Source organism: Heterodontus francisci, chromosome 44, assembly GCF_036365525.1.
Source record: "Heterodontus francisci isolate sHetFra1 chromosome 44, sHetFra1.hap1, whole genome shotgun sequence".
Classification (NCBI taxonomy): Eukaryota; Metazoa; Chordata; class Chondrichthyes; order Heterodontiformes; family Heterodontidae; genus Heterodontus; species Heterodontus francisci.
This window is the reverse complement of record NC_090414.1, coordinates 11,266,049-11,290,121: the sequence shown is the minus strand read 5'-3', so window position 1 is coordinate 11,290,121 and position 24,073 is coordinate 11,266,049. Positions and strand designations below refer to the sequence as shown.

The 24,073-nt window shown below is 43.7% G+C and overlaps 1 protein-coding gene across 1 annotated transcript; it reads left to right on the top strand.

The window, feature by feature from the left end:
* The first annotated feature begins 15,439 nt into the window (after nucleotides 1-15,439).
* LOC137355830 (probable G-protein coupled receptor 139) lies at nucleotides 15,440-21,495 on the top strand. Its single transcript, XM_068021401.1, has 2 exons — nucleotides 15,440-15,506; nucleotides 20,585-21,495. The coding sequence occupies exons 1-2, from the start codon at nucleotides 15,440-15,442 to the stop codon at nucleotides 21,493-21,495; spliced, it is 978 nt and encodes a 325-aa protein (XP_067877502.1).
* The last annotated feature ends 2,578 nt before the right edge of the window (nucleotides 21,496-24,073 follow it).

Genomic DNA, 24,073 nt, shown 5'->3' with positions numbered 1-24,073 from the left:
TTGTGCAGTGCTTCTGGCTGCTTTAAGTGCTGCGGATGTCAAATCGCTGGGGGCTTTCTTGTAGTTGAACAGTGCAATGCGGTTAGCAGCTATGACATGTTCCAGCTCTTCATTATGAGATTGAAACCAGTCTGCATTTCTCTTCACACTTTTGCCATAGGTGGTCAAAGCTGACTCACAGATGGCGTCTCTGATGTGGGCCCATTTGGTCTCAGCATCCCCTGTGGGAGTGTTTTGAATGGCTGTTACAAGTGAATTTAGAAATTTTTGTAACAGCTGTGGTTGCGAAATTCTGCTCGTGTTGATGCGCGGGTGGCCCTTCTGCTTGGAATGATGCAACTTCTTTGGTCTGAGTATAACCTTGCTGCACACCAGGGAGTGGTCTGTGTCGCAGTCCACATTGTGGAAGCTGCGTGTGATTTGAACACTGTTTAAGGCGGCTCGCCTTGTGACAATTAGGTCTAGCTGGTGCCAATGACGCGATCTTGGGTGCGTCCATGAAACCTGATAACAGGGTTTAGTGTGAAAAACGAGTTGGTGATGCAGAGACCTCAAGCAGTCTCTGCCCGTTCTCATTCATCCTTCCAATGCCATAGCGCCCAAGGCAGGAGGGCCATGAGTCATGGTCGGCCCCAACTCTGGCATTAAAGACGCCCAGCAAGAATAGGTGTTCGGTGTTGGGGATGCTGCTAATGATGTTACGGAGTTCATCGTAGAACTGATTTTTAGCTTCATGTGGGGAGCAGAGTGTTGGAATATAGATGCTGAGTAGGTGTACTGGAATAGAGGTGGTGAGCAGTCGGATGGACATTATACATTGCGAACCATTTGAGGGAGGCACTATCATGCTGAGCAAGGAGTTTCTGATGGCGAAGTCAATTCCGTGCTGTCTTGGTTCTTCAGGATCCCTGCCCTGCCAGAAGAAGGTGTAGTCTTGCTCTGCTAGAGATCCACTCGTTGTTAATGATGGCGGTCTTACAAGAATCGTTGATTTGTGTAAGGTCTTCCAACAGGCCCCTTCTGACGTTCCAGATTGCAAAGCGAAGGGCTGGTACCTTCTTTCCTTTTTCATGTTGTTTGGTGCGGTGAATCAGTCCACCTTTCGGGCAATGACCCTGAGCTGCAAGCACCCATTGAAGCAGGTAGACTGTGGCGGGACAGAACATTATTGACCGGGGGCTGCCCGGTTTGAGGCGGGCGGTAGCTGTCCAGTGAGGTGCGATGACCTCTCCAACCGACAAAGGCAACCCGTGGCGACCAGTTTCTGCGCCAATTTATCTGGACTTACAACCCGTAACTGCTGCCTTCCATGTTGTTTCAGTCGCTGTTCGGCAACTATGGTGTGCCCTCTCCTTGGCGCATGCCTGGGCGAATTTATGGAGGTTGGGAACTGCCCAGTTGTCAAAACCCCCCTCTCGGCCTTTCTGGTGGGGTCTAAAGGAGTGCAGATCACGACGTTTGGCACCGGTATGGCTGCAGGAACTGCCGGAAACATGCCAAAGGTGACAGATGACCGCCTACGGGGTTCCGCTCAGGTTATCTGTTCGGGTTTACTCCCTTAGCCTTGGTATCTACCGAGACGCCAATAAGTCAGTGGGGTTGTTAGGACCCTTACACCGGTGTAGGATGATGCCGGTAGGAGGAGGGGATGCGAGGGGAAGGGGTGGAGGGAGGGGGTGTGAGGGCGAGCTGGGCAGGGGGCTGTAAGGGGGTGGGTAGGATGCAGGGGAAGGGGATGCGGGGGGAAGATGGTGCGGGGGGGGCTGGGAGGGGGTTGTGTTGGGGTGAGCTGAGAGGGTGGAGCAGGGAAGGGGAAGGGGGTGCGGGGAGGGGAAGTTGGTGCAAAGGGGGGCTGGGACGGGGTTGTGTGGGGGTGAGCTGAGAGGGTGGAGCAGGGAAGTCGACGGGGGCGGGGGAAGGGGGAAAGGGGGAGGGGAAGGGGGAAAGCGGGGGCAGGTAATAAGCCATTTCCTCAGTGCCCACCATCGACGTCCGGAAAGCTCATCCATATCCTTCGGGAGGTGAAGCATCTTTTGGCAGGCTTACAAAGGTGATTATACTTGTTAAGGGTTATTTGATGTGGTTTATATAAAGGCATACAGCATTACCGACAGTGCGCTGCAGATGCTCTCCGAGCCATCTCCCGCGTGTGCTTTGACATTGCAGCCGGGGAGCCCCTCGTGGATTTTGTGGGTGTTCGGGGCACCTTTTCTCAAGACGTCCCTAGGCACCCGCTGCTCCTTCTTCACCTCAATGGACTTACCGCACGCCGTGGCTGCAGACACTCTGGACAGTGAAGACAGCAGGATCGGACTTTAAAGTATCGACAGCTGTGCTCTTCAGTTTCGTCTGGACCAATTTCGTTGAGAAAACAAAGTGCAGATGTGGGTGAGGGAGGACATCGGCCCAGGTAACATAAACAAAACTAACTGTTAGCTTTTAGTTCGGGCTAAAATGGACCGATTTAAAGAGCCAGGGGAGTTTAAACAGTTTAAGAGGGTAGATTGGGGGAGAAAGCACTAGGCATGGGAGCAGTCGGCCATGGATAGAGTTGAACAGCAAGGGAGCTTCCTAGGGAGCTTACAGCCCAGGAGCCATCTTGCATCTTCCATGAACTACTGTACAATTAAATGTAAATGTACACCAGCTTCCCCATGGATTGTGTCTCAAAATCAAATGAAGCAATTCACTGTTATTTTATTGACCCATGTATAATCAAACATAATAGCACTGCGTTTTTTCTCTGTCTATTGTTTACGATTTTTAGCTATAAATAACTGTAATTCTCTTAAGCTGTTTATTAACCTGTACAAATAAAAAAAAATTACTGTAGATATATACACCATGCAATGGTTAACATGACCAATTTAACTATAAACTGATTTTATTAAACAGTGTATTATTTATATTCAACTGAAACAACAACAACAACTGAAACTTTACACCGCAGCGTACTACTTCAATTTTGACATTTTTACCAATTAATTGCAACTTTATTTCCCACTGTATTAGTTATTGCATTCAAGGTAAAACCAACTGCAACGCTATTCCATCGTGAAGAGGGTATCAAGTTAATCTAACAACTAACTGTAATCGAATTCCTCAGTATATTCTTATCACACCCAATAAAACTGTAACGAATAAAACAAATAACTGTCGTAAAAGAAAACTGAAATGTTTTATTTTATCTCTGTACAGTAGTTATCAATTATAATAATTAATTAAATGTAAACATATATCCGATGCACTAGTTATTAGGTGAAACTGAACAATTGATGGTAGCTTCATTCCCTTATGCATTGGTTATCATATCCAATCGAGCAATGCGCGATAACCTTATTTCTCCTGTGCAACGGGTATCACGACCAATTAAACAATTAATTGTAACTGTTTTCTGGTGTGCACTCTACCAAGCTCAACAGAATAATCAGCTGTAGCTTTATGCAACGGGGTAGTATTTACTATCTCATATTTAAATAACAATACATTCTTCACGTGTCTTTTCTTAATAAGCCCAATTTTATAATCAATTTTAACAGCCTTAACGCATGTATTAGTTAGCATTTTCAATTCAACAATCGCTCCAGCTTTTAAATCCTGATCGTGACCAATTAAATGATTAACTCATTTTATTTGTGTCTTTCGAACATGCAGCTGAACAATAAACTGTAACTTAATTCCCTGAATATTGCATATCAGGTCAAATTTAATAATTAATGGGAAAAGAAAAAAAATGTGGCAATGTTACAGGACTATTAAGCTTGGGCCAGACTAATGATCTGGTGACAACAGTTCAAATCCCACTGCAGCATCTGATGGAATATAAATTTAGCTAATTAATGAATCTGGTTTGCACTGGAGTGCTGACTTGGGTTGCATCAGAGTGCTATAGTGGAAGTTTGGTAACTGAGGATAATTAAGGGCAAATTTTATCTTAAATCCAATCTGTCTTTTATTCAGCAGATTAAGTTAACAGTTGCTGTTAGGGTGGGAGAAGGTGAGTTTTCGACCAGCTTCAAACAGGGTTCACTCAGGCTCTGCTTGCAGCTGCACATTGTTAAGTAGAGAATTGGCTTAAACCAGTTGTCAGGGGCTAGATTCAGTCAGTATAAAAGTGAGCCATCTTAAAGTGCTGAATTTGTTTGCATGAGAATGCTGACTTGGGTTGCATTAAAGTGATATAGTGGAAGTTTGGTAACTGAGGAAGTTCGGTGAGAAGGGAGTGAGCAGCTCCTTTCAAGTCCTACCTGTCCTCAGAGTGAAGGGAGCCGAGAGCTTCCACAGAGCACAGCAGACTGGGAGAACACTCGGAGGGTGGAGTTCCGGATTGGTAAGTATAAAAAACTTACCTCTGGTAAAAAAAAAAAACGGGAAGAGACTTCACAGGAAAGCTACGACCTGATTTGCTGGTAGAGAATTTTTACTGAATTTGAAAATAAAACATTGATAAAAATTGATTTAACCCTAATTAACTAATTAATAAGTAGAGTAACTAAAACAGAGGGAGGAGATTACTGTATTTAGTTCGCAATCAATATTTATAGCAGGAATCTAGCACGAGGGAACATATAGTTAATTATAAAAATTTAGTAAGGATTTAATAAGCATTTATTCATTTTAAATTAATTAGTACTAGAAATATCAGTTAGAGGAGTGAAGTGCTTCAACTGTGAGATGTGGGAGGTCCGTGACGCTTCCAGCGTTCTGGACGACTACATCTGCAGGAAGTGTACCCAGTTGCAGCTCCTCACAGACCGCATGGATCGGTATGAGCGGCAACTGGATGCATTTAGGAGCATGCAGGTGCCAGAAAGCGCCATAGACAGGAGTTTTAGAGAAGTGGTTACACCCAAGGTGCAGGCAGATAGATGGGTCACCGCTGCAAGGGGCAGGCATTCAGTGCAGGAATCCCTTTGGCTATCCCCCTTTCGAACAAGTATACCGTTTTGGATACTTTTGGGGGGATGGCCTATCAGGGGAAAACAGCAGCAGCCAGAGCATTGGCACCACGGCTGGCACTGTTGTTCAGCAGGGAGAGACAAAACGCAGAAGAGCAATAGTTATAGGGTCTCTATAGTCAGGGGCACAGATAGGCTCTTCTGTGGACGTGAAAGAGACTCCAGGATGGTATGTTGCCTTCCTGGTGCCAGGGTCAAGGATGTCTCTGAACGGACAGGGGGCATTCTGAATGGGGAGGGTGAACAGCCAGAGGTTGTGGTACACACCGACATAGGAAGGAAGAGTGACGAGGGGGAGTTTAGGGGGTTAGGTAGAAAGTTAGAAGACAGGACCTCTGGGGATGTAATCACGGTATTACTCCCTGTGCCACGTGCCAGTGAGGCTAGAAATAGGAAGATAGTGCAGCTGAACACGTGGCTTAAATTCTGGTGCAGAAGGGAGGGTTTCAGATATCTGGACATTTGAGATCTCTTCAGGGACAGATGGGACCTGCACAAGAAGGACGGGCTGCATCTAAACGGGAGGGGCACAAATACCTGGCTGCGAGGTTTCCGAGTGTCACTTGGGAGGGTTTAAACTAGTGTGGCAAGGGGGTGGGTACCAGAGTAGTAGGTCAGCAAGTGAAATAAATTAGGGCGAACTGGTAAATAAGGCCAGTAAGACTAAGAGGAAGAGCAGGCAGGAAGATGTTGCGGAGCACAGCGGGACTGGTGGTCTGAAGTGCATTTGGTTCAATGCGAGAAATGTAACAGGTAAGGCAGATGAACTTAGAGCTTGGATTAGTACTTGGAACTATGATGTTGTTGCTATTACAGAGACTTGGTTGAGGGAAGGACAGGTTTAGCATCTAAATGTTCCGGGATTTAGAAGCTTCAGGCGGGAAAGAGGGGGATGTACAAGGGGTGGGGAAGTTGCATCACTGGTTAAGGAGAATATCACAGCTGTACTCCGGGAGGACACCTCGGAGGGGTCATGCAACGAGGCAATACGGGTGGAGCTCAGGAATAGCAAGGGTACAGGCACGATGTTGGGGGTTTTCTACAGACCTCCCAACAGCCAGCGGGAGGTAGAGGAGCAGATATGTAGACAGATTTTAGAAAGATGGAAAGATAACAGGGTTGTAGCGGTGTGTGATTTTAACTTCCCCTATACTGACTGGGATTCACTTAGTGCTAGGGGCTTTGATGGGGCAGAATTTGTAAGGAGCAGCCAGAGGGCTTCTTGAAACAATATGTAGATAGTCCAACGAGGGATGGGGCCATACTGGACCTGGTAGTGGTGAAGGGAGTGTAGATAGTCTCAGTAATCTCATTATCAAAAAGCAGGAGGTGTTGGGTTTCTTGCAAAGCGTTAAGGTAGATAAGTCCCCAGAGCTTGTTGGGATCTACCCCAGAATACTGAGGGTGGCAAGAGAAGAAAATTGCTGGGGACTTGACAGAAATCTTTGCATCCTCATTGGCTACAGGTGAGGTCCCAGAGGACTGTAGAGTAGCCAACGTTGTTCCTTTGTTTAAGGAGGGTAGCAAGGATAATCCTGGAAAGTATAGGTTGGTGAGCCTTCCGTCAGTGGCAGGGAAAATATTAGAGAGGATTCTTTGGACAGGATTTACTCCCATTTGGAAACAAACGAACTTATTAGCGAGAAGCAGCATGGTTTTGTGAAGGGGAGTTCGTGTCTCACTAATTTGATTGAGTTTTTTGGGGAAGTGACGAAGATGATTGATGAAGGAAGGGCAGTGGATGTTATCTATAAGGACTCCAGTAAATCCTTTGACAAGGCCCCTCATGGCAGACTGGTACAAAAGGTGAAGTCACACGGGATTAGAGGTGAGCTGGCAAGATGGATACAGAACTGGCTCGGTCGTAGAAGACAGAGGGTAGCAGTGGAAGGGTGCTTTTCTGAATGGAGGGATGTGACTAATGGCGTTCCGCAGGGATCAGTGCTGGGACCTTTTCTGTTTGGAGTATATATAAATGATTTGGAGAAATATGTAGTTGGTCTGATTAGTAAGTTTGTGGACGACACAAAGGTTGGTGGAGTTGCGGATAGTGATGAGGACTGTCAGAGGGTACAGCAGGATATAGATCGGTTGGAGACTTGGGCAGAGAAATGGCAGATGGAGTTTAATCCGGACAAATATGAGGTAATGCATCTTGGAAGGTCTAATGCAGGTGGGAAGTATACAGTAAATTGCAGAGCCCTTAGGATTATTGATAGGCAGGGAGATCTGGGCGTACAGGTCCACAGGTCACTGAAAGTGGCAACGCAGGTGGATAAAGTAGTCAAGAAGGCATACGGCATGCTTACCTTCATCGGTCGGGCATAGAGTATAAAAATTGGCAAGTCATGCTGCAGCTGTACAAAACGTTAGTTAGGCCGCACTTAGAATATTGCGTGCAATTCTGGTCGCCACACTACCAGAAGGACGTGGAGTCTTTGGAGAGGTTACAGAAGAGGCTTTCCAGGATGTTGCGTATTGTTTTCACTGGAACGTCGGAGGTGGAGGGGCGACATGATAGAGGTTTACAAAGTTATGAGCGGCATGGACAGAGTGGACAGTCAGAAGCTTTTTCCTATGGTGGAACTCAATTACTAGGGGACATAGGTTTAAGGTGAGAGGGGAAAAGTTTAGAGGGAATGTGCGAGGCAAGATCTTTACACAGAGGGTGGTGAGTGCCTGGAACTTGCTGCCGGGGGACGTGGTGGGAGCAGGTATGATAGCGACGTTTAAAAGGCATCTTGACAAATACATGAATAGGATGGGAATAGAAGGATACCATCACTGGAAGTGCAGAAGGTTTTAGTTTAGGCAGGCATCAGCGCAGGCTTGGAGGGCCGAATGGCCTGTTCCTGTGCTGTACTGTTCTTTGTTCTTTGAATGGATAGCTCGTCTCCACAATGATGATCATTAAACTGTCGCATTGTTGTGAAGACGTCTCGTTCACTAATAGCCTTCACAAAATACATTCCTATCCCTTACCAGTCCTCTATCCTGGCAGTCCTATCATATCTAGTCGTGAATGGTGGTGGATAGTTAAACAACTCACCAAATATATGACCATCTTCATTGATGTGAGAGATTATAATGAGAGTGCGAAGGGAAAGGTGGAAGCCTTGCTGAAAATGGAAGATAGATGAGAATGTGAAAGTAAAGTACCCTGCAATATAAAACCATAATGTTCGAATATTTGCAAATATATATAAAGGAGGACAGTAGCTAAATTAAATGAGGATCCCTTAGAAAGAGGGTCAAGAGATATTTTCATGAAGAATGAAGAAATGGCTGAGACATTGAACAACTAATTTACGTCTGTTTTAACAGCATAGGATCCAGATTACATACCAGAAATGGAGGGCCACTGAATGGCTAATAATAATAAAGTACTCAGTGGAAATATTATCAGCAGAGAAAAGAAAAGTGCATTGGGGAAACTTCAGAGACTAAAATAATCCCCAGTATCTAATGGCCTAGGTACTAGGGTTCTTAAAGAGGTAGCTACAGAGATAGTGGATGCACATGTTTAAGATTTTCAGAAATTCCCTCGATTGTGGAGTTCCCCAGAGGATTATAAGTTAACAAAAATAACGCCTGTATTCAAAAATGGAAGAAGAGACAATACAGGGAATTGCAGACAGTTAGCATGACATCAGTCTTTCAGAAAATGCTTGCATCTATTACTAAGGGCGGACTAAAAACGCACTTGAAACATCACAGAATGGTCAACAAAGTCAACGTCGTTTAATGAAACGGATAGCATGTGTAATAATTTAGAGATTTTTTGAGTGCATCATCAGTAGCGTCGATAACGTGAAGCAAGTAGATGTTGTCCTCTTGGATTTCCAAAAAAAACATTTGCCGCACAAAAGACTAATGCCCATAATAAGCTCGCATGGATGTTGTGCTCATGCATTAGCCTCGATAGAGGATTCGTTCAGAGACAGCAAGCAGAAAATAAGGAAACACAGGGCATTTTCAAGTTGCCAGGCTGTAACTAGTCGAATTCTGCAAGCATCAGTGCAAATGCTCAGGTATTTACAATGGACATTAACGACTTCGATGAATAGGCTGAAAACAATGCATGCTGACGTTACAAAGTTTAAAAATAGGGACGTCTTGTTACGACTGCACAGGGTGTTGGTGAGGCCACACCTGGAATACTACGTACAGTGTTGGTCCCCGTATTTCATGAAGGATATACTACCTTTGGAGGCAGTTTAAAAAAGGTACACTAGGCTGATTCCTGGGATGAAGCTGCTGTCTTACCAAGAACGAGTGAACAGGTTAGGCCTTTATTCATTGGAGTTTAGAAGATTGAGAGGTGATCTTATTGAAACATATAAAATTCTAAGGGGGCTTTACAGCATAGATGTTGACAAGATGATTGCACTGTTGGGGAAATATCGAACTAGGGGTCATAGTTACAGAATAAGTGGTCGCACATTTAAAACTGAAATGCAATGGTATTTATTCTCTCAGAGGGAGGTGAATCTCTGAAATTCTCTACCTCAGAGTTGTGGAGGCTAGGTCACTAAATATATTTAAGGAGGAGGTAGATAGATTTTTGAAATTTCGGAGAGTCGAGGGTTATAGCGGAGGAAAACTGAAAGACGAGTTGAGGCCTGGGACAGAGAAACCATGATCACATTAAATGGTGGGGCAGCCTTGTGTGGCTGAATGGCCTACTCCTGCTCCTATTTCTTATGTTCCTTGGCTGAAGCTTTCTAGGAATACAAGCTGCGCAGAGGGCACCGAGTAGCTGCAACGAGATACAGATATGTTAAATGAATAGCAAACAAGGTGGCCGATGGAGTATCATGTGTGACCATTTGAGGTTATGCACTTTGGTGTTAGATCACAAAACAGATTTTTTTTAAAGGTGTGAAACTTGTAAATGGTGATGTTCAGAGGGACTTTTGTGTAGTCATGCAAGGAGAACAAAGAGCCAGCATGCAAATACAGCAAGCAATCAGGGAGGCAAAGAGCAGATTGACCTTTATTGCAAGTGAATTGCAGTACACGAAATAGAAGTCCTGCTACAATTGCACAGGGCTTTGATGAGAAGACACTTGCAATGTTGTTTGCAGTTTTTGTTTTGGTCTCCATACTTATATACACATATACTTGCATTGGAGGTGGTACAGTAAAAATTAACTAGATGAGTTCCTGGGATCATGCGGTAGTTCTATGACGACAATAAGTGCACATTTGGCCTTTACTCTCGGGAATTTAGTACAATGACAGGTGATCTAAATGGGCATGCAGATTATGAAGAGGGCTGGCAGGTAGACCTTGGCTGGGGAATCTGGAACACAGGGGCACAGTCTCAGGATAGGCGGATGCCCATTATATACTGAGATAAGGAGACATTTCTTCATTCAAAGGGTTACGAATCTTTGAAATTCTCGACCCAGAGAGATGTGGATGCTCAGTCGTTGAGTATATTCAAGACTAAGAAACAGTGAGTTGTGCAAATCAAGGGAACTAAGGGATGTATTGATATTGTGGAAATGCGGAGTGAAGATAGAATATCTTATTGAAGGGTAGAGCAGGCTCTTGTGGCCGATTTGCCTATTCCTGCACCTAACTCTTAACTTCCAACGATGCCAACAAAGGAGGAAACAGTGACACATACCTTCAGGAGTAAACCTTCCTCACAGAGATGGAAGGATGCCAATCAATGTAGGAAATTGATCGGGGAACCTTAATTGTTCTCATCATCTCCGGCGGCCAATGTTGATTACACAATAATCTTGACTCTTGACCTCCTTGTCGATTGAGAATGGGAGAAAGAACATTGATAGTCTGAGATGGGCAGATGTGTCAGATAGTTTTTGATAACAATTACTTCTGTTCTTCATTATGTGAACCAGTCATGGAAAGCAACATTTGTATACACAGACTGCGTCAATTGTAAAATTATGTTCTTTGCCTTCAGAGAATCCATGGTCACATCCCTGCGTTTCTCTGTAACCTCCTCCAACCCCTACAAACCTTGCTCGCTCCGTAACCTCCTACAGCTCTATTAGTCATGATTATATTGCTGGTTGTGGGATCGTGTTATGCACAAAATGGCTGTGGCATTTACTGTATTGATTAGCATCCTTCCCTCTCCGTGAGATGATCGGAATGCAGCCTCAGAACTTTGGTGAAGTCAGATGAAATCATCTGCTGCACTTGTATGATGGTGGACAAAGCTGATTCTGGAAAGAAAATGTATACCACAAGTTATGCACATGAAGTTTTTCCTTGCCAGTGCAGCGGGATGAACTCTGCTAAAGCCTTGTCTGGTTTGGAGCCTTTGTGACCAAATGTCGGCATGCTGACGATTTCAGGCCTACTGCTTCTGTCAACATTTGCATTGATCATCAGCTGGAGTTTCCCATGTGTCGTGATTGATGTTGAGAGCTTTTATGTCTTCTTCAACAGCATCCTTGATCCAGAACGTTGGGCTGTTGGTCCCTTAGTGCGGTCTACCTCCAGCCTATAGCATATACTTGTGGATCAGCCATTCTCCAACCTGCACACGTGCCGAAGACAGCGACGTTTCTGTGCTTGATCAGTGCTAGCCTGTTTGTTTGTTTTTTGCCCTGGGAAGGATTACTTCATTTATGACTTTGCCTTTCCAAGCAATCCAGCAGATGCATCATAAGCAGTGATATGAACGTTATTCAGAGTTTTTTTTTTTTGGCCGGTGTAGTTTGTCCAGTCTTCAGCTTCATCCAACTATGTTTTGAGGATACAGGCCTTGTAGATGAGGAAATTGGTCCTGCAAGTCAATTTGTTGATTTTCCATGCTCGTTGCTTTAGTGGTTGTTGGTTATTTGATGGTGGCTGCCTTTCCAATGCGTCACTTACCTGAAACGTTAACTCTGATTCTCGCTCCACAGGTGCTGCCAAACCTGCTGAGTATTTCCAGCATTTATTGTTTTTATTTCTAATGCGTGAGCTGCATTCCTCATGACAAGGCCGCATTGTCCGTCACCATAGATACATAATAGCCGAATTTGATTACTGTTTCCAACAACTGTGTTGTTGAGTATGATCACAGGAGGAGACACAACGCCCTATCCCATAAATACAGATTTTTGCTATACTGGAAAAGGGAACATGATACTCGCAAGGGCTAGATAATCCATCAGCCTTTGGAGTTGGCCTTGTGTCTTGGAAAATAGTGGAGCATCATCAGCATACACAAAATGTAATAATCAGGATATTGCACACTTCTGTCTTGGCTTTCAGTTTTGCTAGATTGAGGAGTTTCTCATCTGATCGTGTGTGGAGAGACACTCCTTCCAAGTCAGAAGGGGAAGCTTAGGTCAGGAGGACAGAAAACAGTGTAGGGGCTATGGCACATCGCCGTTTAACACCATTTATGACCTCAAAACAGGTGGAGTGTAGCCATAGAACTGACTGTTGCCGTGAATGTTATTATTGAAAGACCATATGAGACAGCAAAGCTTGGGAGGACAAACAAATTCTCTAAGAGTTCCGTCTTGCTCACTTGTAAAATGTTTGTTTTAAGACATAGGGTAACAAAAAAGGTAGACTGGTGTTTGCTGCAATTTGCACTTCTCCAGAAGCTGACGTAGGGAGAAGATTATACCTACGATGGATCTACCTGCTGTGAAGCTGCACTTTGACTGCGGTTGCATTTTGCTGTATGGTCGAAGGTCTTTCCAGTGACGTTGAGGGGTGAGACACATGTTAGTTGTTTTACAATCTACTTGATCACCTTTCTTCGTGTACTGTGTGATAATGTTTGCTTCACACATATCCTGCATTGTAGCCGTAACTGCATTTCCATAAGTAGTTAATTGGCTGTATGGTGCTTTGGGTCGTCTGGTGCTTTGTCACAGGCGCTACAGTCTCAATATTATTCCGTCAGGGCCAGCACACCATAATCAAGCAAAATAGAAAACCACAGATTTAAAAAAAATTAGGTCTAGTTTATGTTGTAGGCAGATTAAATTTAATATTTACTGTAACATGATGCACTAAGCCATTGGAGACTAAAAGCAGTTTTCTCCATGCTGCGAATTTCCACGCAGCAAATTCCCACCTTTTACCCTCTATTTGCAATGCTCTCTATTTATGACCTTTCTGTGCTGAACAGTCTGGACCACAGCTCGAGTACTGCATCTTTTTTTCGTTACCTCATTGCAAATAGCCTGTTTTCACGCTAGAGAGTATACATAAGAGACTTACAAAGGATGCTGGCTGGACTGGATAAATTCAATGGTGAGGAAACATTGGATAGATGGCAGACGGGACTGCTGTCTTTGGAACAGAGGGTGACGAGGGAAGAATGTAATTGAGGTGCAGACAATTATGAGTGTATTGAGCAGAGCACCTGGTAATAAAATGTTACCCTTAACTGCTTGGCCAAACGTCATGGAGCACAGAGTTAAAGTAGTTGGTGAAATGATTATAAGGCAGTTGAGGAGGACTACTTTGCCACAAAGGGTGGTGGGAGTCTGGACATCATTGTCTGAAAGTGTAGTAGTAGCAAAAACACTTAATGCAATGACAAAAAAATGGATATACACTGTGGTGCTATAACTTAAAGGTCTGTGCTCCAAGTGCTGTAAAGTAGGATTAGGTTAAATGGCTACTTTCTTGGGTGGCACACGCAGGATTGCCGTAAATGTCATTGATTCTATAACTATATGCTGTATTAGTTTGAGGAGCTGCATTACACTGAGTTGTTGGGGCGAATTTCACCGGCCCACTGACGTGAGCGGTCGCGGTTAGGTGGCCTGGAAAATGCCTCCGGAAGAGGTCGTCACGGCCTCGACACCGGGAATGCCCCTTTTCTTATTACCGGGGCAAAGAGACCTCTTGGCGGCCCACCTGCAGCTCGGCGACAGGAGCAGTATTTAAATGTTTAAACTGTTGAATTAATGACCTACCTGCTCCCATTGGCCGTCCCGCTGCCATATTCCAGCCGGTTCATGGAACACTCGCACATTCGGATCTACCCACACTGATTGTGACAGGGAGCAGGTACGTTTTCAGGTCAGGAGACGGGTGAGAGGGGAAAATATTTGCCATTGGGTGAGCAGATGGTGGGAAGGGCTTAAAGGTGAAAAATAGTAAACATTTCTATGGGAAGATGGGGAGCAATCTGTGGGGGAAGACGGCAACTAATAAAGTGTTTGTTCATTGGGGGGAGGGGTGAGAGAGCAACGTCAATGTTTTTTTTCAATTTAGCTTTAACATGTATATAACGTTAAAAATTCAAATTACATGTAAGGAATTGAAGCCCTTTAAAAATGGCACCCGCGCCCGCCCAGAGGCACCGGATGCCGTTGCTGGGGATGGATTGACCATCCACTCCATGCTGTCGGGTGGAGCAGTCGGTCCCACCCACGTAAATGAGACACTGCCATCTTTATTTTGCGAAACAAAAACACACGTGCGAGCCGCCATATTGGCAGTTCGCCACCGAGATGGGTGGCGAGCTCGTAAAATTCAACCCAGTGTCTTCATTTGAGGTGTTTACCTGAGATACTGTAATAAATGGAAGTGATGTATTAGCTTGAGGTGCTTCATTATATTGAGTTGCTTTATTACTGTGAAGAGCTGTCTGAATTTAAGGAACATTGTGAGTTTGAGAACTGTATTATTTGAGTTGGTAGTGTTAGCTTAATAAGTTTCATTCGGAGGGACGTGCTGCAAATTAAATATCTGTGTCAGTTGGAGGTGTTTCATCGGTGTTATGGGCTGCATTGGGTGGAGAGTCTATTATTTGGAGGTATTTTAACGAATCAGAAGGCAGTATTGGTTGAAGGGCTGCATTAGTTGCAGAGGCGGTATTGGTTGGTGGGTCGTTAGCGTTTGGTGGGGCTGTGTTGATTTTAGGGTCTGCATTACATGAGTTGTTCTATTGTATTAATTTGAGGAGCTGCATTAGATTGATATGCCCTATCAGTGTGCCGTGATCAATTAGTTGAATTCTGCAGTGCATAGCCACAAATAACCCACCTAAATCCTTAAATTAATATCCAAGGTTAAACAGGGCAGCTGCATTCCACAGTGCAGCAGAAAAACTCTGAGAGAACCTTTAACATTTGGGGTTTAATTACTTAATAGGCACAGTCGATTGAATGACATCACTGAAACTATATGAAATTTAGAGACGGGAGTGTTTGTGTTTGAAAGAACAACCTCATTGCTGGATGAATGCAGCTTCTATTTTTCTTCATCTCATTAATGTGATCAGAATTGCCCAGTGTTTTGGAGTTTTCCAAGGCAATAGCAGAACCAGTTATACTCTATCACAACGCTGACTCATATCGATGATGTAATCTGCTTGTGCAATTAAAAACCCGTTTGAGCCATGCTGCAACATAAATATCCCCGTTGGGATCCCACATGGTATAAATTAAATCTTTTTGGGGACTCTCACCTCAGAGCATAATACAGTGTGCATCACTGTATTTGTGCAGCACAACGGAACGGATCACTCCACACAGAAAATGCATCAACCAATTGACAGCATCGTGAAAGCATATTACACAATCCTTGCCGTCATTGGTGTTACTGGTAAGCGACTATAACCATTGCAGTTGGCTAAATGGGAACTATGAATTAACAAGTTATTGCATTACATGGAATATCGTGAATTATAACGCAGTAACGTTGTTCGTGGGAGTATCTCTGTCAGTGTAAAATCATACTGAGTGTGGGTTAGCGACTACAGTGAAACGCCTGACCCAGTTGACCATGTATTTCTGGAAGTATTTGATTTGATTTACAGATACAGCACTGAAACAGGCCTTTGGTCCACCAAGTCAGTGCCGACCATTAACCACCCATTTTTACTAATCCTATTGGTGGGCAGCCATAAAGACAGGGCTAAAATGTGGCGAGTCGAAGAGACTTAGTAGTTGGCAGGAAAAAAGACAGAGGCGCAAGGGGAGAGCCAACTCTGCAACAGCCCCGGCAAACAAATTTCTCTGCAGCACCTGTGGAAGAGACTGTCACTCTAGAATTGGCCTTTATAGCCACTCCAGGCGCTGCTTCACAAACCACCGACCACCTCCAGGCGCGTATCCATTGTCTCTCGAGACAAGGAGGCCCAAAAGAAAAAAGAAAAAGAACACTAATCCCATATTCCTACCACATCCACACCTGTCCCTATATTCCCCTACCACCTACCTATACTAGGGGCAATTTGTATAGGCCAATTTACCTATCAACCTGCAAGTCCTTTGGCTGTGGGAGGAAACCGGAGCACCCGGAGGAAACCCATGCAGATACAGGGATAACTTACAAACTCCACACAGGCAATACCCAGAATTGAACACTGCGCCACTGTGCCGCCCACTATTTGTCACAGTAGAATTGTACAGAGGATAAGTCACTGCCAGAAATGAAATTCTGATTTCAGTGACCATGTATGACTGGGAGAGGCTGCCAGTGTAGCATTAAATTGTGCGTGGGACACTAACCAGCGTAGGATAACTGGCTCCAGTGACCATATATTACTGGAAATATCTGCCATTGTGCACTTGCACTATCTACAATTTTGTGATCTAGTTCTATTCTCAAAGTTTTGTTGCAGGTGACGATTCTCTCCATTCCATTGGGTTGCCTCTGTGCTTTATGGACGTAATTGACTGCAAAGGGGAGGATGTTTAATAATAAGTGTTTCAAGTGAAATGTATTGATATTGCTTGAGTCCATATTGGCCTGCTCCAACGAACCAAATATTTATTTTTTGAACAGAAGGACGGCCCTGCTAAAGCATTCAAAGCTGTATATATTGATCTTTCTTAACCTGAGTATAGTTACTGTAAACAAATTAGTTATTTAAAACTACCCTTCCCCAAAATTCTCCCGAGGTTCTGTCGATCATAATTGCTGAATTTTATTATTGTACATTCCACTGGACGTGTTTTTGAATATTTCGATCCTGTAACTGATTAAGGTTTGAGATATTAGTTCATATATTTGATTCAGAGATGCAACACATGTAATCTGCAATAACTTCCGCTCTTTGCCCAGTGTAATGTGCCCCTGTGAGGAGAGACACTTACAACTGAGGAACATACTCACCGGGTTTTCATAATAGAGATCAGACCGAGGAAAGTAAACACTATGAATAATTTGTCAGTAATGGAATAAATGGAACACTTTTCTCAGTTCTGATGTCACCTTGTTGGAATAGTTGCACCGTCTCCAGTGCATCAAATTCATTTTTATAACGTGGAGATCAGAATTGTACACAGTACGCTAAGTGGTGGACAACCACAGTACTATATCAGTTTAATATCAGCATTTTGCTTTTTCAATTTTATTCCTCTAGAAATTAACTCCAGGGCTTTGTTTGCATTTATGATCCTCTAAGCCAGTGTTGCTGCTTTAAACAATTTGGGAATCTGTACCACTGAACTCCTTATTTCCTCCAGCCCGGTGAGATGCTTATTTTCCAAGGAGTGTTGGGAAGCTTATTCTTGCAGCCAAATTTCAGCAGCTCACATTTAGCTGTACTGATATTAAGTCGCTATTTAAATGTTCATTGTGCAAATGTATTAATAACATTGATGCCTTCATGTGTTTTGATGCATTCTCTATCTGTGTTAACCATACACTCAATTGAGCTTTTTTTGCAATTATTTGACATTGTTCTTCTGCTTCCTGATTCCATATTGTTTATGTAAATAGAGAATGGCAGTGTTGCCAGCGGTCATCCTTATGGTACACCACTTCCCACCTTGCACTGATTTTAGTAAATAACGTTAACCTCTACGCCCTGTTTTCAGTTTTTTTCTATCCAGTTGCTACACATTCTCATGCGTTCTGCTTAACTCCATTTGCTTTGCGATTAGTCATTAGTCTGCTGAGTGATAACTAATCAAAAGCCTTTAGAAAATCACTGTTTACTACATCTACTGCATTAATCGTATCTACACTTTCTGATACAATTACAAATAATTGAATAAGGTTGGTCAAGCATGACCTTCCTTTTGGAATATGTGCTTACTACAGTTAGATATATTGTGAGCATCTAATTTTTAATGTTACGTATTTGAATACGGATTCTATTATCTTTCCTACCACTGACGTTACACAGTCTGGTCTATAGTTCCTTTGGCTTGCTCTATCTTCTGTTATAAGCACAACATTCATATTGGGTGTACTTCAAACCTCTGGCATTATTTAATTTTCTGGTGATTATTATGGAACAGATAATGGCGTGTGTGCTTTCTTTTCACTAACTTTTTATGATGTGTGAAAGCAATGTATTCAAACCAGCGACTTTCCTCTCTTTGATTACTTTATGAAACATCTTTCCATTTTCTATCTTACGTATCTTGAAGTTGTTTGTTGATTTTTTTTACTGTTGTTTCAAAGTTTAGTTCCTCCCCTCGGTGATTTCTCTCCCTTATTCAGGCTAAGAATCCTCATCAACTGTTTAATTCTGTTCCGAATGCCCCACGACACACATGACTGCCTTCCTTCTATATTTGGAGCTACGCTACAAAAGCTCACTGACATTTATGTCCATGTCAGTCTGCCATTCTCTGGCCCAATGCTCAGTAAAGCTGAGCTCTCCTTAAACGCACAGTTGGATGGGAACTTGTCTGACAGACACCATGAGGCCGTTACTGGCCCATTTTTTTCTTCATCTCCTACTGGTTTAATCCGTGGGCTATGTTTGGAAATAACTCCTTTTGTTTCATTCACACGCCGTTCACCTACAATATTGCTCTTCCTCATCGGCTCTGTTCTGGGAATCGAAACCCTTAAAGGTTTCTGATACTGATTCCCTGTGCAGGGACCCTGCTGCAAAGTGCAGGTGTGTGGACCTCGTGTGTAAACAGCAGGTACTCCACAATCAAATGGTGTTACCATGGGAGCTGGTATGGGTCGCAGCTATAGGTTGCTGCGTTTGCATAGGGTAGTTGGACATTATGTGTTCAGATCCTATTCATGTCCCTCATGCACAATTCTGTTCAATATTTTGATAATTGTGCTGGTGTCGTTTGTTTCTTTTGCCTTGAACTGGAAAATTTCATCAGCATTTCATTCAGTTTCCAACCCTACTGATCTTCACATGGTCGGTCTCTGATGTATCCTGTCCTTTCGTCAATTTTGTTGTCTTTATTTCTGGTGATTAGCCATCCACTGACATATATTACAATCTCATTGTATCGCACAGCTACCTTGATAACACTTCCTCCCACCAAGCTGCCTGGAAAGACTCTGTTCCTTTTCAGAGTTTTCTCACCTGTTTCAATGATGATAACCTCCTCACAGTGCTTCAGAAATGTCTATAGTATAGCTCTGCCGATAACTCACCTCTGCTATGTGTAACAGGGCTTTCGATCATGTCCACCACATCTCCTCTGTAACTGACTTGACCCCTTCCCCTGCCTATCAGAACCATGGTAAGGTTTCATTTGTCCTGACAGTCCATCCCATCAGACTCCACATTCAGTGCATCAGCCTCCCCATTTCTGTCACATCCAGCCAAGCTAACACCAACCAAATGTTGTACACACCTTCAAGCACCCTGTACCGCTGGACACCTTAGTCCACTCCTCAACCACTCCCAATATCAGCTCCTCAACTTGCTATGCAAGAGCAAGCGATGTAATTCATTTCTTTTTTACCTCCTCCCTCCCTTTCAGACCCTAAACATTGATTCCAGGTGAAGAAACGATGTCCTCGTTTTTATTTCAATTTAGGGAAAGTATTTGCATCTGAATGTGGAGTCTCTTGGGCATTGCGAAAGGAGCAAAGGCAGATTGGGTGATTGCTTTTCTGAACTCCTTCTTTCAGTCTGCAAGGGTGAACCTGACCTTTTGGTCGCTTGTCACAGTAATTGTGCATCCTACTCCCACTCTGACATCCCCATCCTTGACCTCCTATCATCTTTGCTTGAAGCTCAATGAGAAACAGCACAATATATGTCAGAATCAGTGGGAGCGCAGCGCGTGAATGCTCCTGTTTTTCACAAGGATTCCCTGCTGGCACACAGCTGATCCACACTGGTGTCTACACTCCACTCTCAGTATCTTCCTTCCACTCGAACGTTCTCCTCTTTTCGCGATTTTACATGCTCTCTCTCCCTCTGTAATTTGGCTGCAGCCATTTAAACATCCTCTGGACACATTCTGTGTGTGTTTTAATTGCCATAGTTGCTTCCAGCATTGGATCAGGGTGCAGAGTTTCAAAGTTCTAACTTCACAGACAGCCTATTTTATCCTTGACGGGTTTCCTGGACAGAAGTACACCTGATTGACAGGCATTGTTTTAATTCGGGCAGGGAGGACTCTGGAGCTGGACTCAGGGGCATGGAGGTCCAGGTCACGACCTTGGTGTATGGGGGTTCTGCTGGTATCAGGGATGTCCAATTGCCAATTCTATAGAGGGAGATAGTAGCGGCTGCTCTGATCGCGGTTCAAATGATCCCAATCATTGGGGAGGGGTATTATCACCTGGAACCTGGTCCACGTCCAAGGAGAGTGACTGGGAGTGGTGACTGTCTGACTCATAACACGAGGGTGCAATGTTATCCTTGGTGCTAAAATGCTGCCCTTACCTTCTGACTCTGGTATTGGGAATGTTTAATCAATTAACTACAAGTCCTGTCTCCCTTCTCTATCTTACAGTTAATATTTTGGCATTTGTGATTCTGTCCCGGGGAAAGTGCGGCCTCTCCATCTGCACCACTCGCTATCTGGTGGCCATGGCAATGGCGGATCTCCTGGTCATCATAACTGAGGTTATTTTGTGGCGAATCAGTTATTATTATTTCCCGGGATCTTTCCTGTACATTACCCCCGTGTGTAGTGTTATCTTTGTCCTGAGGCTTGCAGCCAGAGAGTGTTCGGTCTGGTTCACCGTTACTTTCTCCTTTGATAGATTTGTGGCCATCTGTTGCCATGTGTTGAAAACCAAATATTGCACGGAGAAAACTGCAGCTGTGGTTCTATCAACAACATGCATTCTGCTCTGTTTAAAAAACATCCCCTTCTATTTTACATATGAACCTGGAGAAATAATCGACAATGTACCGTGGAATTGTTATACAAATCCAGATTTTTATATACAGCCTGGATGGGTGGGTTTTGACTGGTTTGATAAGATTTCAACCCCATTGCTCCCATTCGTTTTAATTCTGTTGCTCAACGCTCTGACAGTCAGACACATTTTAGTAGCCAGTCGAGTCCGTCAGGGACTGAGGGGTCAGAGCAAGGGACAAAATTGCATTGACCCAGAGATGGAAAGCAGAAGGAAGTCTGTGATTTTACTATTCACCATATCCGGCAATTTCATACTTCTGTGGTCGGTGTATGTTTCAGAATTCTTATATTATAACATTACAGGAACAGATCCCGTGGAATACAACGATTCTGAATTAACGTTTGAAAGAGCTGGATTGATGCTGATGAACTTAAGCTGCTGCACTAACACATTTATTTATGTGGCAACACAGTCCAAGTTCAGACAGCAGGTCAAGAGTGCGTTGAAGTTTCCTGTTACAGAAATCATTCAATTAATTAATAAACAAAATAACTGATAGCAGCCCAGAAGTGAGTCGCAGTGTTTTCAGTCCATAAATGCAATACTAATGAAAATAGGTGACCGACAGCCGGATGACTGGAAATAAAGTGTCAGAGTGGGGGTAAGTTCACAGACGCCAGAGAGAAGTGGGGCAGCGAGCTAGACGAGGCTTTCGAAGGACCGGATGGAAAGGGGACAGGATGGAAGTCAGAGCCCCTCTGTGTGATGGGGAAATAAACAACCACCACATTCTCTCACCAACCTCCACTGGTTCAATTCTCAGCTCCTCCTATCTGCTCAGAAAGAACACTTTGCTCTTATAAAAGCCATAATGCAGCAGACAGTGAAATTCATTTTGTGCCAATTGTTTATTATTATTGTTTTATTGTTTTAATTGCTTTGTTGAGTCCCTCTCCCTTCCATTCTCCCAGCCTTTATTCTGTCGTGTCTCCTCTTGCTCTCTGTTCCTCCCTGGACAAGCCCAGTTGAGGGATTCAGGCGGGAAGACAAGACTTGGAGTAAAGGACTGGAGTCAAGCTCGGTACAGGAATCGATAGCATCGGTGACTCAGTTTTGTGGATGCTCAAATGGACAGAGACGAGTTACAGATTCGCTCTCCGCAGGAGCTGTCCCTCGCTTCTTGAAATCTGCATCATCAACCCTCTCCTCAAAAAACACCTTGATCCCTCCATTATTGTAAACTTCCACGTTTAACTCCCACCTCACTTTCCTTGTTAAAGGCCTTGATCGTGATGTTGCATGGGACATTTGTGACGGTCTCCTACAGCAGTAGAACTCCCCCTTATCTCTTTAAACCCCTCCAGTCCCTACAACCATCCATATATCTGTAACTGCCTCGAGCTCATACAACTCCCAAGTATTCTGTGCTCTTCCAATTCTGGCCTCTTGAGAAACCCAGAATTTAATCTCTCCACCGTAGATGGCGTTCTTTCAGCTCTCTGGGCGCTAAAGTTTGCAATTCACTCCTTAAATCTACCTTCACGTCACTTTCCTCATTTCAAACACTCCATAAAACTATCTATTTCACCAAGCTTTAGTTCACCTCTAATTATCTATTCGTGTATGGCTTCACATCACATGTTGCTTTATAATGCTCCCGTGAAGTGTCTTGGAAAGCTTTACCAGGTACAAGGAACGAAAGAAATAGCCATTGTTGCTGTATTTCACTCTCAGTTTCTTCATCTCTCGCTGTGCTTGTGTGTCCCTCGATCCCAACTCTAAATGCAACCTTAAACCTAACTGACACTAAACCAAACATGAACTATAAATCTAAATTTAACCCGAATCCTCACCCTGCTTGCAGACTGAACACTAGCATTGACCCTACAGTCACTCTATCTTTCACTGTAAACCAAACACTAACCAAAAGCAGATCCCCGATCCTGACGCTAACTATAACCCTTACCCGAACTGTAGCCTTAATTATAAACCTTTATAAAACCCCAATGTAAACTATACGCCTAAACATAACTGTAAACAAAGCTCCATCCCGGCCCAAATACTGAACCTATCTGCAAAATTCAAACCCTAACTCCAACCCTAAACATATCTGTAAACATAACCATAATCATAACCCAAACCCTAACTGTAACCCTTACATGAATCATTACCCTAAACCATTTTATGACCATAAAACAAACCCCAAACCCTACTGTAACCCTGACATCCTGAGCCAATTCGGAACCCATTACCCTGAAACACAAACCCCGAAACAATGAATAAAATCCCGAAATTCAGTCGCTATTCATAAACCTAAGCCCGATACTAATGGGAATACCTAAGCCTACCCCAAGCAAAATACCCAAACCTTACTCCCAAACTTAATCCCGAAACACTATTCATACCCATAACCCCTAACTGACAGCAACAACCGTAAATGGGTTACAACCTCAACACCTCAACAACATGGTCGGCACAGACGCGGTGCGCCAAAGGGCCTATTTCGGTTCTGTATCTCTAAACTAAACTAAACCTAAAATTAACCTCGTGAACTATAATCTAACTTTTATCAAGTAATCTTCCCTGCCCTCCAACTTATCACAGGCTTTCCATTTTATTCTTCTTCTAATCTACCACCCTTCATTTTCTAAAACGTACAACATTTCTAATTGGCAAAGATCTGATGAAAGGTCACAGACCTGAAACAATAAATCTGCTTTCTCTCTGTCTCAACAGAGGCCGCCAGAGCTACAAAGTATTTTCAGCATTTTATGTCTCTATTTCAGGCAGTCGCCTGATATTTATATTATACACCTTGCTCCCACACTGACGTTATTGATATACGGTGTGCTTTCGGGACTGGAGGAGGTAACAAAAATAAGGACTGCTGTCGGGCGGGGAGGAGGCTAGAGAGATAAGGAAGAGAAAAATATAACAACTGGAGGGTAACCAAGAAAGGATATGATCAAGGGTGTTAGAGTTTTAAAATTGAGACATTTTGGACCCAGAACCACTATCGGTCTGACAGCACGACTGAACGGGATATGTTGCAAGTAGGATCTGCACAGCAGAGAGTATGATGAGATAAACTCAAGAGAACACAGGAAAGGTCATGTTTGGAGATAACAAATAGG